The sequence below is a fragment of the Primulina huaijiensis genome, chromosome 16, assembly GCF_012295235.1.
Source record: "Primulina huaijiensis isolate GDHJ02 chromosome 16, ASM1229523v2, whole genome shotgun sequence".
Taxonomy (NCBI): domain Eukaryota; kingdom Viridiplantae; phylum Streptophyta; class Magnoliopsida; order Lamiales; family Gesneriaceae; genus Primulina; species Primulina huaijiensis.
This window is the reverse complement of record NC_133321.1, coordinates 16,351,608-16,366,268: the sequence shown is the minus strand read 5'-3', so window position 1 is coordinate 16,366,268 and position 14,661 is coordinate 16,351,608. Positions and strand designations below refer to the sequence as shown.

General features: G+C 33.2%; 1 protein-coding gene across 1 annotated transcript; it reads right to left on the bottom strand.

Annotated features, from left to right (window-relative positions):
• Positions 1-8,655: 8,655 nt before the first annotated feature.
• On the bottom strand, positions 8,656-12,408 carry LOC140961266 (mechanosensitive ion channel protein 8-like). The gene is made up of 5 exons (XM_073419678.1): positions 10,537-12,408; positions 10,097-10,220; positions 9,719-10,012; positions 9,438-9,640; positions 8,656-9,050 (listed from the first exon to the last, which is right to left on the bottom strand). The coding sequence occupies exons 1-5, from the start codon at positions 12,207-12,209 to the stop codon at positions 8,762-8,764; spliced, it is 2,583 nt and encodes an 860-aa protein (XP_073275779.1). The 5' UTR covers positions 12,210-12,408; the 3' UTR covers positions 8,656-8,761.
• Positions 12,409-14,661: the final 2,253 nt, after the last annotated feature.

Sequence of the window (14,661 nt, the reverse complement as noted above, 5' to 3'; positions counted from 1 at the left end):
TGGCCACACAAAACACCCTTCAATTAGTTATTCGGCAGAGCAAGAGGTGGGCCGTCAGTTATGACAACAGCTCACAGTTTGTGATACGTTAAAAACTGAACAATGTTTGAAAATGAGAAGTCGGTGGAAAGACATTATCAAGAAGAATAAGATTCTGAGTTTTCGGTGTATTCTTAGTTCGATTTGTGTTATAGATGTTATGTAGTAGGTGATTTTATGGTTATTGACTATAGCTGGGATGTCCAGAATATTTGTACTTGTACTATCTTTTTATAATTATTAATGAAAGTAATTTTATTTAAAAAAAAAATAGAGAACATCAGCCTTGTATCAAGGAAGAAGGAAGCTATTGGATCGTTGATCTAATGTTACGCTTATACGTGAATAATCCTATCATAACCTACCAAATAAGCTTAAGTTCAAACTCCTTTGAAGAATATAAACCAAGCTAAAGGATTCTCCATGGAAAATATCTAGATTTGGAAGAGAAACCGGTAAATTTAGAAGACTAATACATGACTTGAAAGAATTATCAATTACTACCGATTCAGGTACGCTTCGCTGATCATTTCCTGCTGATCCCACGTCAATGTTCTTCTACTTTGGGTAATGGTTTTCACCAAGAGGAAATTTTCTAACAAAAAAGACTCAACAAACTCGCTGAGGTATCTTAGGTGTTATTGAACAACCCCATGTTCGGATTACGGAAAAAGTCCGCAATCTAAGAGGAGCTAAGATCTCATCACGTTAACTTGGGAATGCTACTGATAAGTGTTGGCACATGTTACGTGCATCATCTTAATTAAAATCAAAACACAAAGAAGCTTTTATCATCTGCAAACATCATGGTGCAAATTTTATTTTTTAAAAAAATTGTAGTTGGATTTCATGCACATAAATGCTGCAATATTTCAGACAAAAATATGTGAGATTAAAAATGAAAAACCTGAGAATTGTTCCTTACGCCATAATCCTCGAGTGCAGAATCGTCGTTAAGTAACTTTTCAATGTGGTGCAGAAGGAAAAAGTTTGCCCACAAAGGTTTCCTGTCAATCCAAAGAAATGATCTTTGAATTTCTAAACTGATCAATTACGGGATTTCTAGCAAATCAACGGAGTGATGGCGGAGCATGAATTCATTCAAGATGGTTCCTGCGGTAGTTGAAACATACCAAGAAATGTGACGATGACCCATTCCTGAGTCCTCCATATCAGCTAGTTTCAAGTCATTCACAGTAGCAGAATTCACGACCGCTACATCTTCAAACCCAAACAGAACGACAAAAAGCAATTCTCCATAAGTGTGTGTCAAAATGTCAACTTGACCAAATCAAAAGTTGGCATACCTATAGAAGTGCCGTCCAATTTAGGGACAGAGATCAGCTCCAAGTTGAGGAGAGTGCCCACGTCGGGTAAAATAGGCTTCTTCGGACGACGGCGAGTACGGGATCATTGAAAAGTGCTGCAAACGTTGATTGTAATTTGGCTTTCCTGGCGCTGATGCTATTGTACTCCGGAGTTGCATTCATGGCGCTGGTGCTGGACGTGTCTGCTTTCGTTTCCTCCATTAATTTTGCACGAAAAAGATTGAAATTGAAGTCAATTCATCTATGATCAATTTGAAGTCAACTCAACTAAGATCTTACTGTTCGTTAATGTCACCGTCGGTGTTTATCTACGTGCTTACCATGAATAAAGTTCATTTATTGGATATGATAAAACATATTTAAATTATATGTTTAATAAATAAGTATCACATATCATTAATGTGCAAGGAATTAGAATTAAGCACGGTAAAGAGTAAGGGTAATATATCGTATCTTATTGTACCGAAAAACTTATATCGTATACTGTATCGAAAATTACGTATAAGAAAATTCATACCGATATCGTACCGAAAATTTTGATATACCGATTTTTGGTATACCGAAAATTTCGATACATATAACTAGCATACCGATTATATCGAAATTGTATGGTATACCGAGATTTCGGTACGGTATCGGTATATACCGTTTTATACCCAAAAAAACCTTACATTTTAAATTTTTTTTATAAATTTATTGTTTTAAATATTATATATTTTAAAATTTTTGTATATTTTTCGGTATGTCGGTATATACCGAAATTTTCAAATTGTATACAGTTATCGTACCGAAAAATTCGGTATTGTTACCGTACCGTACCGAAATATTCGGTATACCGAAAATTCGATATTTTTCCGTACGATAATCTCGGTATACCGAAAATTCGGTATTTTTTCCAACCCTTAGTGAAAAGCATTATATCAAAATTGTATATATATGTGTGTATTCATGTATGACTTATATTTATATTTATAATAAAAAAATAATATTTTTGACATAACATAAAGCTCCTTGTGAGACCGTATATCGAGTTAATTTTGTGAGATGAATATTCGATTCGGCTAAACTAATGAAAAAAATTATTTTTTATGTCAAAAATATTATTTTTAATTATAGATATGAATCAAATTAACAATCTCACAAAAGACCAAGTAATACTTTTTAATTGCTCTTCATGAGGGTGTTCGCAATGTTCGGTTTTGAAAACTTGAAACGTTGGACCCGATGAACCCAAGCTTTTCAAAAGCCAACACAATGAACCACCATCCAGTTCAAACATTTTTTTCCTTGTGCTCTTTAGCTTTTAAAATTTTACTTTTTTTCCCCCCGAACTAAAAAAATGTGTTTTACTTTTTTTTTCTACTTTTGTTTTCAACATATTTTTTTAAAAAAACTTTCAATTTTTTTTAAAGATTCACCAACGGTTTTTTTCATTTTTATCTTTTTCAAATTTATTAATTTTCAGTAATATTTTGATCATATATTATATTTTCGTAAACTACATATTAAGTAAAATTATAATTAAAAACAATAATTATATATTAATTATTAAATTTAAATATGTTATGAATTTATCTAATAAAACTACTATATATCATTAATAATTATATATTAATTATTAAAATTAAATATATTATGAATTTATCTAATAAAACTACTATATATCATTAATAGATTAATTGAAATGAGTATAAAAAATCTATATTTGTAATATTATATGAACGAAAATTATAAATAAAGATATTAAAAAATATAAAATTATGTATTAATTGGTGGTGCCTGACAAAAAGTTTTTTTTGTGGGTTTATGACAGTCGGGAGATTTTTCAAGAAGTTGACATTTTTTTTACTTTTGATCAGGCATGCTTATCGGTTCCACCGGACCGATTTCGGACCGGTTCCTACCGGTTATGGGTCCGGTGAGTTCGGAACCGGTCTGAACCGGTTAGGAACCGGTTCCGGTTCCAAGTTGAAATACTTGGAACCAATCCAAACCGGTCTGAANAACTAGCATACAAATCAAACAATTCTTGGAGAGAATGCATGATTGACNGGTCTGAACCGGTTCCGGTTCCAAGTTGAAATACTTGGAACCAATCCAAANCTTTGATCGTCAACATTATTCCCAAGAAATTTAGCATAATATTCAAAAAACACGTCTAATCCTCCTTGATTTTGAGTAGGATCAAGTAATGTTGCTAAACCATGCACAATTGGGATAGTTTCCCAATATTTTAAAATTTTGTTTTCCATATTTGAAACAAAATCACGCATAACAGAATCATCGCGATATTCAATAAATTTATAAAACATATTGAAAAGCAAATGTAGAAACATGGTTGAAGTATGGTAGTTAATGCCAGAAAATTTTTCGATTGCTTCTTTAAAAATTTCTAACAAAGAAACACATTTACTCAAAATATTCCAATCATTGTAAGTTAGCATTAAAGATTGTGTTGTAATATTATTATAATATGGAGTAACTAAATCTTGAAAACGTAATAAAGTATGAAGCAAGTGATATAAAGAATTCCATCTAGTTTCAATAGGAAGAGGAAATTTTTTAAATTTAATTCCAGTTGATTCGACTAGTGTTTTCCAGTCACGTCCATATCTTCTTTCACGTAATAATTTCCAACATAATTTGAAATTTTCTATTACATTGGACATTTGTTCATCGCAGGCACATTTAACACATAAGTTGATAATATGACACGCACATCTAACATGAAGCAAATTACCTTCTAAAATTGGTTTTAGTGAATCTTTAAGATATTTAATTGCAACAGTATTGACACTCGCATTATCTAACGTTATCGATATTATTTTATTTTGTATGCCATAAATCTTAACGACATTTAAAACATATCTAGCTATAGTGTATGCGTTGTGAGACGATTCTAAATGATCTAGCGCTAAAATTCTTTTTTACATTGTCCAAGTTTCGTCAATCCAATGACATGTAACAACAAGATATGATTCATATTTTAAATTTGTCCAAATATCAGTTGTCAAACTAAATCTACAAGAAATATTTGAAAGATGCGATTTTAGTTTTTCTTTATATTCTTTGTAAATATCAAAACAATATTTCTTAAGTATGTGCCCAGAAATATTGTGAAAACCAAGTTGAATAGTACTAGTAAATTCAACAAAACCTTCTTGTTCAGCTGTTATAAAAGGTTGACAACATTTGGTAACAAACTTTACGATGGCTTNACGAAGCAAAGTTTGGGATCACTTTGATATTGAACAACAAGGTACGGNATTCATCGCAGGCACATTTAACACATAAGTTGATAATATGACACGCACATCTAACATGAAGCAAATTACCTTCTAAAATTGGTTTTAGTGAATCTTTAAGATATTTAATTGCAAGAGTATTGGCACTCGCATTATCTAACGTTATCGACATTATTTTATTTTGTATGCCATAAATCTTAACAACATTTAAAACATATCTAGCTATAGTGTATGCGTTGTGAGACGATTCTAAATGATCTAGCGCTAAAATTCTTTTTTGCATAGTCCAAGTTTCGTCAATCCAATGACATGTAACAACAAGATATGATTCATATTTTAAATTAGTCCAAATATCAGTTGTCAAACTAACTCTACAAGAAATATTTGAAAGATGCGATTTTAGTGTTTCTTTATATTCTTTGTAAATATCAAAACAATATTTTTTAAGTGTGTGCCTAGAAATATTATGAAAACCAGGTTGAATAGTACTAGTAAATTCAACAAAACCTTCTTGTTCAGCTATTATAAAAGGTTGACAACATTTGGTAACAAACTTTACGATAGCTTTCCGAGAAATTTCTTTTGTAATTGTAAAAGCTTTACCACTAAAAGGATTAATTTGTTGTTGTATTGGTTCCCTACCAAATGGTTGTAGCGTATCAGGGTCAAGTTTATGTACCTTAACTAAATGTTTTTTCAAAGTACCGGTACCACCGGAACCACCACCCGTTTTGTAAGAATACCTCGTTTTGCAAATTTTACAAACGGCAAAAGAGTTATTCGTACCTTGTTGTTCAATATCAAAGTGATCCCAAACTTTGCTTCGCTTTGCACGGGCTGTCGTCGTGCTCGTTGACATTGTGTTGCTTGCTCGAGTAGACGATGGCGTCCCTACATCTTTGTTGGGGAGTTCCATGGCTTCTTCATCCTCCTGGCCAGGTTCGACTTCATCAAAGTCGGGGATGTAGCCAAAATGTTCACCAAAGTCGGGAGCNACCATAAATCTTAACAACATTTAAAACATATCTAGCTATAGTGTATGCGTTGTGAGACGATTCTAAATGATCTAGCGCTAAAATTCTTTTTTGCATTGTCCAAGTTTCGTCAATCCAATGACATGTAACAACAAGATATGATTCATATTTTAAATTAGTCCAAATATCAGTTGTCAAACTAACTCTACAAGAAATATTTGAAAGATGCGATTTTAGTGTTTCTTTATATTCTTTGTAAATATCAAAACAATATTTTTTAAGTGTGTGCCTAGAAATATTATGAAAACCAGGTTGAATAGTACTAGTAAATTCAACAAAACCTTCTTGTTCAGCTATTATAAAAGGTTGACAACATTTGGTAACAAACTTTACGATAGCTTTCCGAGAAATTTCTTTTGTAATTGTAAAAGCTTTACCACTAAAAGGATTAATTTGTTGTTGTATTGGTTCCCTACCAAATGGTTGTAGCGTATCAGGGTCAAGTTTATGTACCTTAACTAAATGTTTTTTCAAAGTACCGGTACCACCGGAACCACCACCCGTTTTGTAAGAATACCTCGTTTTGCAAATTTTACAAACGGCAAAAGAGTTATTCGTACCTTGTTGTTCAATATCAAAGTGATCCCAAACTTTGCTTCGCTTTGCACGGGCTGTCGTCGTGCTCGTTGACATTGTGTTGCTTGCTCGAGTAGACGATGACGTCCCTACATCTTTGTTGGGGAGTTCCATGGCTTCTTCATCCTCCTGGCCAGGTTCGACTTCATCAAAGTCGGGGATGTAGCCAAAATGTTCACCAAAATCGGGAGCGTATTCGCCACCACCACCACGACGGTTTGAAGATGATGCCATTGAAATTCAAAATATTTATATGAGTAAATTGCGAAATATTGAAAGTCAAATTGTAGAGAAATGAGAAGTTGAGAGAAAATTGATATGTGAAATATAAAAAATGACTTGTATTTATAGATGATTTTGAGGGTTAAAAAAAATAATATTTACAATTTGGCCCCCAATTTTAAAAAAAAAAAATAGCACATTTCAGTAGCAGTTGAAGGGCTACTGAAATGTGAAAGAAATGTGCAGCAGCCGGACTTTGGGCCAATGCAGTCGTTGGCCCAAAGGCCATTTTTTTATTTTTATTTTTTAAAAAATCGAATTATGGGTTTCGGGTCCGGTTCCGGATACGGACCGGAACCGATTTGGAACCGGACCCAGAACCGGTTCAGAAAAGACTGAACCGATTCAACCCACAAAACAACGGATTGTACACGGTTTCGTGTCCGGTTCTACCATACCGGTTCCCGTTCCGGGCTTAACGGGCCGGTTCCGGGTCGAATCGGCCCGTTAAGCATGCCTACTTTTGATATAACATTGATGTTATGATCGAGTTATAGTCTAGAGAAGTGGAAAATAAATTCTTTAAAAGATTTTGCGATTAAAAGAGCTACAATAGCTCATTTTTAAAATGTTCAAAAAATAATCTAGCACTAAGAAATTAAATCGAGTTTGGTTATAAAACAAGCGGAAAAAATCCAAATAATCTCTTTAGAAACCGATTAAACATTTTGAAAAGTATTTAAAAGGTATATAAGTTTAAATAATAAGAATGATTTTGGTTAAGGATTTTTTCAAATACTTTGTATGAAATATTTTAGTATTTGAAAAACACATAAAATGTTTCAACTATACCCACCAAAAACATCAACAAAAGTAAGTAAATGCGATAAATAAATATGCATGTATGTTTTTATAGATGTTTGGAGATTATCAACTTTTACATCACATTCTTCTAATTAAAAGGATTATTAGAAAACTCCGAATTATACAATCATTTGTACAAACTAATTTCAACTTACGACTTATCTCTTGTCTAATCGAAACTCTTAGCACACGCTTAAGTACAGATCACAATCTACATGATATTTAACGTTTTTTATGCCCAGACTACAAACATAAATTTTAATTTCTTTGTGTGAACACTATTTACTCCACTAAACTTTGAAAATCATCTCTCATGTATATGTGAGTTATTGTGTGTAGGAAATTAATCAATTACATTGTATATACTCTTAAACGTATCCTCACATACAAGGGAAAAAATATCACTAAGCTAATATCTCTATTTAGATTCGCTTTCTTGGGCTTGCTCTCATTTTACCTAATTTTTTCATGTAAGTTTTCCATGCTTTTAATCATGTTCAAAAGCTTGTATTTGATGTTCAAGATATTGTTTATATACCTTCCAAGAGTGGTATATAATTTCATTTAAGGTCCAATTTGTCAATCTATCAACTTTATATATTGCAACTAAGCAATTGAATAAATATGTTAAAAATATAACAATAAGTTTTGTTATTTTCAAAATCAAGATTGTTAATATTTCTATAACATGACATATGTGAAGTAATCGGATACATAATAAAGTTGGGTTTACAAGTACCTTTATCAAACCATTGTTCCACGTTTACATATCTTTTTTTAAATAAAAAAAACAAATAAAAATATTTTAAAAAACATATGAAATGGACAGAGGGCCGATTACGGCTACAGATTCGGCGCGGTGAACCAGATCAACGGGTAAACGGCCCATTGACTCTATTACGGTTTTGGGTCGGATTTGGCTAAAATTAAATCTGGGTCATACTGGGTATATACAAATTCTATATTTTGGATGGTTGATTGATATATGTTAAAATATAAACAAAATGTATAGTTCCAAGAAAATAGATTTGTACAAAAAACTTTAGGACAACTCTGACAAATTTTTTCGCACAAAAGAAACATTATATCAAGTGGAAATTAAAATGCTTTTGCCATTTTATCTATCTATCATATGAAACATCTTCCAAAATATTTATGAAAACGTTGAATTTTGACTTAGTTTATGAGGCCATATATCTATTTTCCTTTGTATAAAACAATATATGAACATTAAAATTTATNATAAAATTAATCAGTTTAATATTTACATTGACATTAAATTCATAGAAAATCATTATCATAATGTTATAAATTTAAATAAATTGTTGATATTATAAACANCATAAGCTAATACTGCATGTATTATCAAGAAACTGAAGGTTTCTGGATACACCTTTATATGATTATATTTCCATCTGTTTCAGTATAGTTTATCCACCGCAAACAACTGAGCTCATGTAGTAGAAACATCCCAATTTGATGGAAGCCTAGCCGAACTCAAAGGCGGCATGTTCCGTACATTCACATCGAGAGGCAGCAACCGGTATTCGATATCGAGCTCTCGGAAGATTTTGATCATCTCCTCAACCAGAAGTGCTCTTCTTGCCCATCTCTCCCCCATGTCTTGATGATTCATCTTGTGAGAAAGCCATACCGACCACTTCAATCGGTTCAAGTCCTCGATGTCTCTCATCACTACTGATGGCGCAGGGTTCCAGTGGTCGCTCTTGTTCTCAATGTACCTGAAAATGTCCAGTCGTCATGTAAAGAGAACAATACATACATGTATTTTTCAGGTGGAGTCTGTGATCAAATCGAGTGACGAATGTTGAATTTCGAAAAGAGTTATTTCTCATCAGCGTATCAAAATTACGAGGTCAAAAGTTCAAGATACCTAATATGTTTTCTCCACTATATGTCATTTGAGTTCTACTTCACTGTTTTTTATGGGTCTCTTTTGAACAAATCCGACCAACTTATGTTTATGTTTATGCTTGTGATATGAATTTTAGGATACATATTCTTCAGTCCTCGGCTTACACATAGGCACGTAATAAAAACATAAAGCTATTGTTGATCACCTTTCTTAATCTCAAGATTTTGGAAAAACAAATAAGCTATATTCGCACCTTATGATTCTCTCCTTCATTGTCGCGATCTTCTCCACAGGGGTCGAGATATGTATACAGAAGTCAATTGCGTCGCCCATATCCGGGCTGCGGTAGTAGTTGTTGATCGGCTTTGTGGATAAGACACTGTTTGGGTAATAGATCTTGAGGCTATCATATCTTAGAAAGACAGTCGTCAATATGTTCATCTCTTCGACTATCATCTGAAAATAACAGTTGAAATCAAATATGGATTGAATATGATTGAATCTTGCATGTTACGTGGAAAACAACTAGCATACCTGAACTCCATCAACTTCAACACGGTCACCCACATCAAAAGGGTGCATCACAAATAAAAAGATGATCGCCTCAAATGTTGTCTTGCAAGTATTTCCGAACATGAACACAACTAAAAGAAGTTGGGAGCTTAAGAAGATAAAGAAATGTGTAGTTGCGACTTTGAGTATGAGGAGCCAGATTACGATGACGATAACCCCAACAAGGGCATCCATCATTTGATGTAGTTTGTTGACGGCAGTTTTTGTGTCGTTTAGGGATAAAGCAAGAGCCCTCCGTTCCCTAAACGCATTGACCTGTGGCATAGAAGATTCGTAGTTCATATCACACACAAATACACGGTATCAAAAAAAAACAAGCTTCTTTTACATATTACTCACCAACCAATTTTTTAGATCACGCTTGCTGATTCCCTTTTGTTCACATCCTCCTTCAAAGAGACGCATTGCCTTTAAAGCTTCATCTTCTCGAAGAAAGCGCATTAAATCCTCCTGGTAAATGCGTCTGCACACGAAAAGGACATCCTAGCAAGTAAGCGTTTTTACATAACCAACAAAATTCAAAAAATATGCTGATATAAATTTGGTGCTTAGATTTTTCCATAAGCTGACTATAGGCTTCTTTTGGTTGCCACTCTCAAACGAGAAGCTTTAATCTAACAGTAAAGGTAGATACAGATACATACAGAATTTAATGCGATTGTTGAAGGAAATAACACAACTTGAGTCACTTGACGTGAAAATTTAATGTAATCGGCTAGGTACAAATCAATGATAGAAATATGTAAATATCATAAATTAGGAAACAAGTAGAAAATTACTTAGCTCCTGGCCTGGCCACATTGATAAAAATCTTTTTGGCGGCAGCTTTGGCCTGGTTTTCACTCGTGATCTGCACCATCGATTCATCTTCAGCAGTCGATCCCTGTATGCGTTCATCCAGAGTTGAGATCACCCCTTTCCTCACAATGTTCATCAACCTCTTCATATTCCAAGCCGATATATTCTTCTGATTCAGCCTATGCAAATGATCGACCGTAATACCATTCCGTTCTTCCTTCTTCGACATCATTTTCGAAAGCCTGGGACTTTTAGCATCCATGGAAACAGTACTCCTCCTTGGAGTCCCGATCATTCTTCCACTTTTTGGGAAAACATTGGCCTTAAGGTCAGCAGGAATAGTCGCCCCCGCACTTTGAAGCTTCTGAACCTCAACCATCACCCTCTCCTCGTCTTCCTGCACCAGTTGAATCTCGATTAGTGGCGGCCCGGAAAGAGTCTCGATCACATACTGAGTGAACAACGCCTCCTGAATCCGATCAAAAAACGTGCTAACATGAAATGATGAAGCTAAAACCTTAACAATCAAAGTTTTTAGCAGCCAAATCAAAGTTCCCACCAAAAGGCAAACCCAAATCTTGGTCACATAAGGTAAAATCTTCCCATCTGTCACCCTCTCAACCCTCTTGTCGAAAATGCATTGCCAAGCTATCAAAACCAGAGTCAACCACACACAGTTCTGCACTGCTTTTCGCAACCCGTACACGAAATACAGAACCCTTTTCCGTAAGAGAAAATTCCTCTCGATGAAGAAAACCACAATCCGAATTGCCCAACCGGAAACCAATCTCCCAGAAATCAATACCAGAACCATTAACACCCATTTCCAAAGATCTAATTCAAACAGGGTTCTTTTTCTGAAGAAGTTAATAGTTAAACTACAAACTAAAGCACCAACGATCAAAATTAGACCCAGTAATTGCATTACTGAGAGAGCACTACACTTCATTTTCTTGTAATCCTCGGGAAAATCTTCGTCAAGGAAAGGGTCGTCTTCGTCAAAATCACTAGCCCCTTTTCCTAAAACTTGGGATTTGAGCATTCTTTGAGTCTGGGATTTCTGATTATTCTCCTCCGGTGGGTCCAGTAATCTCGACTTACTTTTCGCTCTCAGTAAACTAGATCTTCTCCGAAAAGAATTGTTGGAGCTGCAGACTACAACTTCAGCAGGTTCAGCATTTGACACGCGGTTCGCCGATAGCGGTTCGGCCGTATTCTTGTGAAATGAAACGCGGACCTCTCTCGGGGTCAGCTGCCCGTAGTTGTTATCGCCGGGGCTCTCGGATATTTTAGGTAAAGGTGATCTCGGGTCCACCGGAGATTCCGTCACTAAATCGAAGTCCTGCGACGCCGCGGCGGCTCTCATGACGGCGTCGTTTGAGAAATCGTAACTGGAGTCCCTCCACATTCTGCTGGCGTTGCTCTCATTCATGCCAGCACTACTGACACTGTCTCCATTGGGTGAATCTTGGACGTTACTCTTCGTTCTGACGTTCTTGGGCGGTGGAGGCGAAGGGGAGGACGTGTCGGAGGAGGAGGGAGATGACGTCATCCTCGCGGGGTGGGACGTGGGGTTTTTGCACTGGGTTAAGATAAAATGGCCTTCTTCTTCTTGCAATTGTGAGGATTTCAAGGATTTGCGGAAAGTTTCCATGTGAGGTGTTGAAGTAAAAGTTGAATTTCAAAAAACAAAACGGGATTTTTCAACTCAAAAAGAAAACAAAACCCATTTAAAATCACAACATTGGTCAGATGATTCGGGAAAAAAGAGTATTTAATGTTGAATTGAGATTTATATAATCAGAGAGCGATGAGGTGTTGGGCGTAGATTTCAGCAAATACGAAAAGGTGGTTTGGTTGCATGAAGAAACTGTTTCGTAATGTGTGAATTTTTAAACTAAAAGGAAGTGTGACAGTGGTTGCAAGACACGTGGTGGAGATATACCGCGTCGTAATTTTATTTCTCGCATCGATCTCTGTGTCTCAAATAAAGACAAAAAAAGTTTATAATTTGATTTGTATTTGATTCATTTTAAATATATTATCATTGGGATAATTTTGATATATTTCATCATATTTAATAAGTGAATGATATCTCAATCGTTAACATGATGGATATATATGTAAAATATATTACTTATTTAATAAAATGTAATCTTGTTAAAATAAAACATGTAATCTTGTTGTTTTATTAGAATTTCAATTCATAATTGGAATAATTTTTATTTCTTTCGTTGGGTTAAGTATCTCTATTTTTATAATGAAAAATTTTAAAAGTACAATAAATATATGATACGGTGATATTAATAATAATTATATCGTACGATCTTACTATTATATCATGAGATTTTGTATTGAATTTATAACGAAATTTTGATAAATGAAATTTTTATATTGAATTTTTTGTGTTTTACAAATTTGGTTGTCATACAATTAAAAAAAATCTGAAAATGAAATTAATTTAATAATCACATTTAATATCTGTAATTCTATTTGTAATATTATGATTTGGATTTTGTACATAATAGCATAATATTGAAATATAATCACAACTTTCAAATGTAATATGTGACATGACCATGCTATGAATTATGATTTTCTTCTTCAAAATCTTTAAATATATATCTAAACAATCAATAGTAAGTATTTTGTGAGACAGTCTCACTGAATTTTATTTGTGAGATGTTTCAACTCAGCTCATATTTTCAATAAAAAATAATATTTTTTTCACGAGTGATCCAGATAGAATATCAGTGTCGCAAAATTGATCCGAGTTTATGTGAACACTTAAATCACCGAATAAAAGATTAAAAGTTGCGTTTAGAATCTTCATATATGCATTAATGTGGGGTGGCTTGGCCGTTGGAGTTTTGTTTTTATACTGAGAGATGTTCAATTAAATCACGCGTGTTTCCGATTTAGCAATTAATAGTTATGGGCACCAATTTCAGTTTTTTATGCTGCCATGTATTTTTCTTTAACTTATTTTACGCAAATTCAAATGATAATAATTAATAATGTCCGAATATATATGTACTAAAATCAAATAATATGGCTAAAATATTATAAAACAATCACTGAAACACTACCCATTTAATATTTCTTCGAATAAAATTGGTCAGAGATAAGTCTCGACAACTTCAACTCGATTTTTCTTTTGGACATACGTTGATATTGAGTTGAAGTTCGATTGATTTACAACTCTCCTTAACCAAATATTCACTCCAACACATTCTCGATTATGATTCACAAGTAATGCTTCATCACGTTACATAAGCTCGTATCTGAATAATAACTTAGCCGAATTAGATAAGTTATGTGTTTGCAACTATCGTTTGATTTGATTTGGAGAAAAATTCGAAAACAAAAACATCAAATTTTACGAGTTTACAAAATTTCAATCTAAACCATGAAATATTAATAACCAAATCAAGAATTGTTTGGTCTAGCTTACATTCTCATTTTTAAGTTTCAAGTTTTATAGTTAATTTAAAAAAATATCAATTAATACTATATAGAAATAGAGTAACATTTATTTGATTATAGACTAAAACATTATAAATAAAATATCATAAATTAAGATGCATTATTTATGCATGTTACAAATTTGTACCATTTTAAATTAACAAAAATTAAATAAAATATTTTTATATCCAAAAAAAGCTCAATTCAAATTAACAAAATTAAGTATGTATTTTTATATATTAATAATGAAATCAATTTGATTCAATTTTGTTTTATCTAAAATTTGAGTAAAATCAATTTTTAGTAGGGATGTCAAAATCAGACACGGCCTACCAACATGACACGGTTCAATCCGAAAAAAATCAGGTTTAGGTTTGGGGTTTACGGGTTCTAGTCAGATCAGGTTGGATCCGATAGATGATTCGAAAAAAATGATCGGGTTGGATTCGGGTCAACCCGAGTAATTTTTCGTGTCAAAATTTTAAATTTTTTAAAAAAAATATAATTAATAAATACTGCCTACATTTATATATATTGTATATTTGAAAAAATATTTATTGCATATCATAAATTTTCATGATTTAATATTTATTTTGAACATTTTTTTTATTTTTTAATCAATTGTTTATTTGATTTAGTAA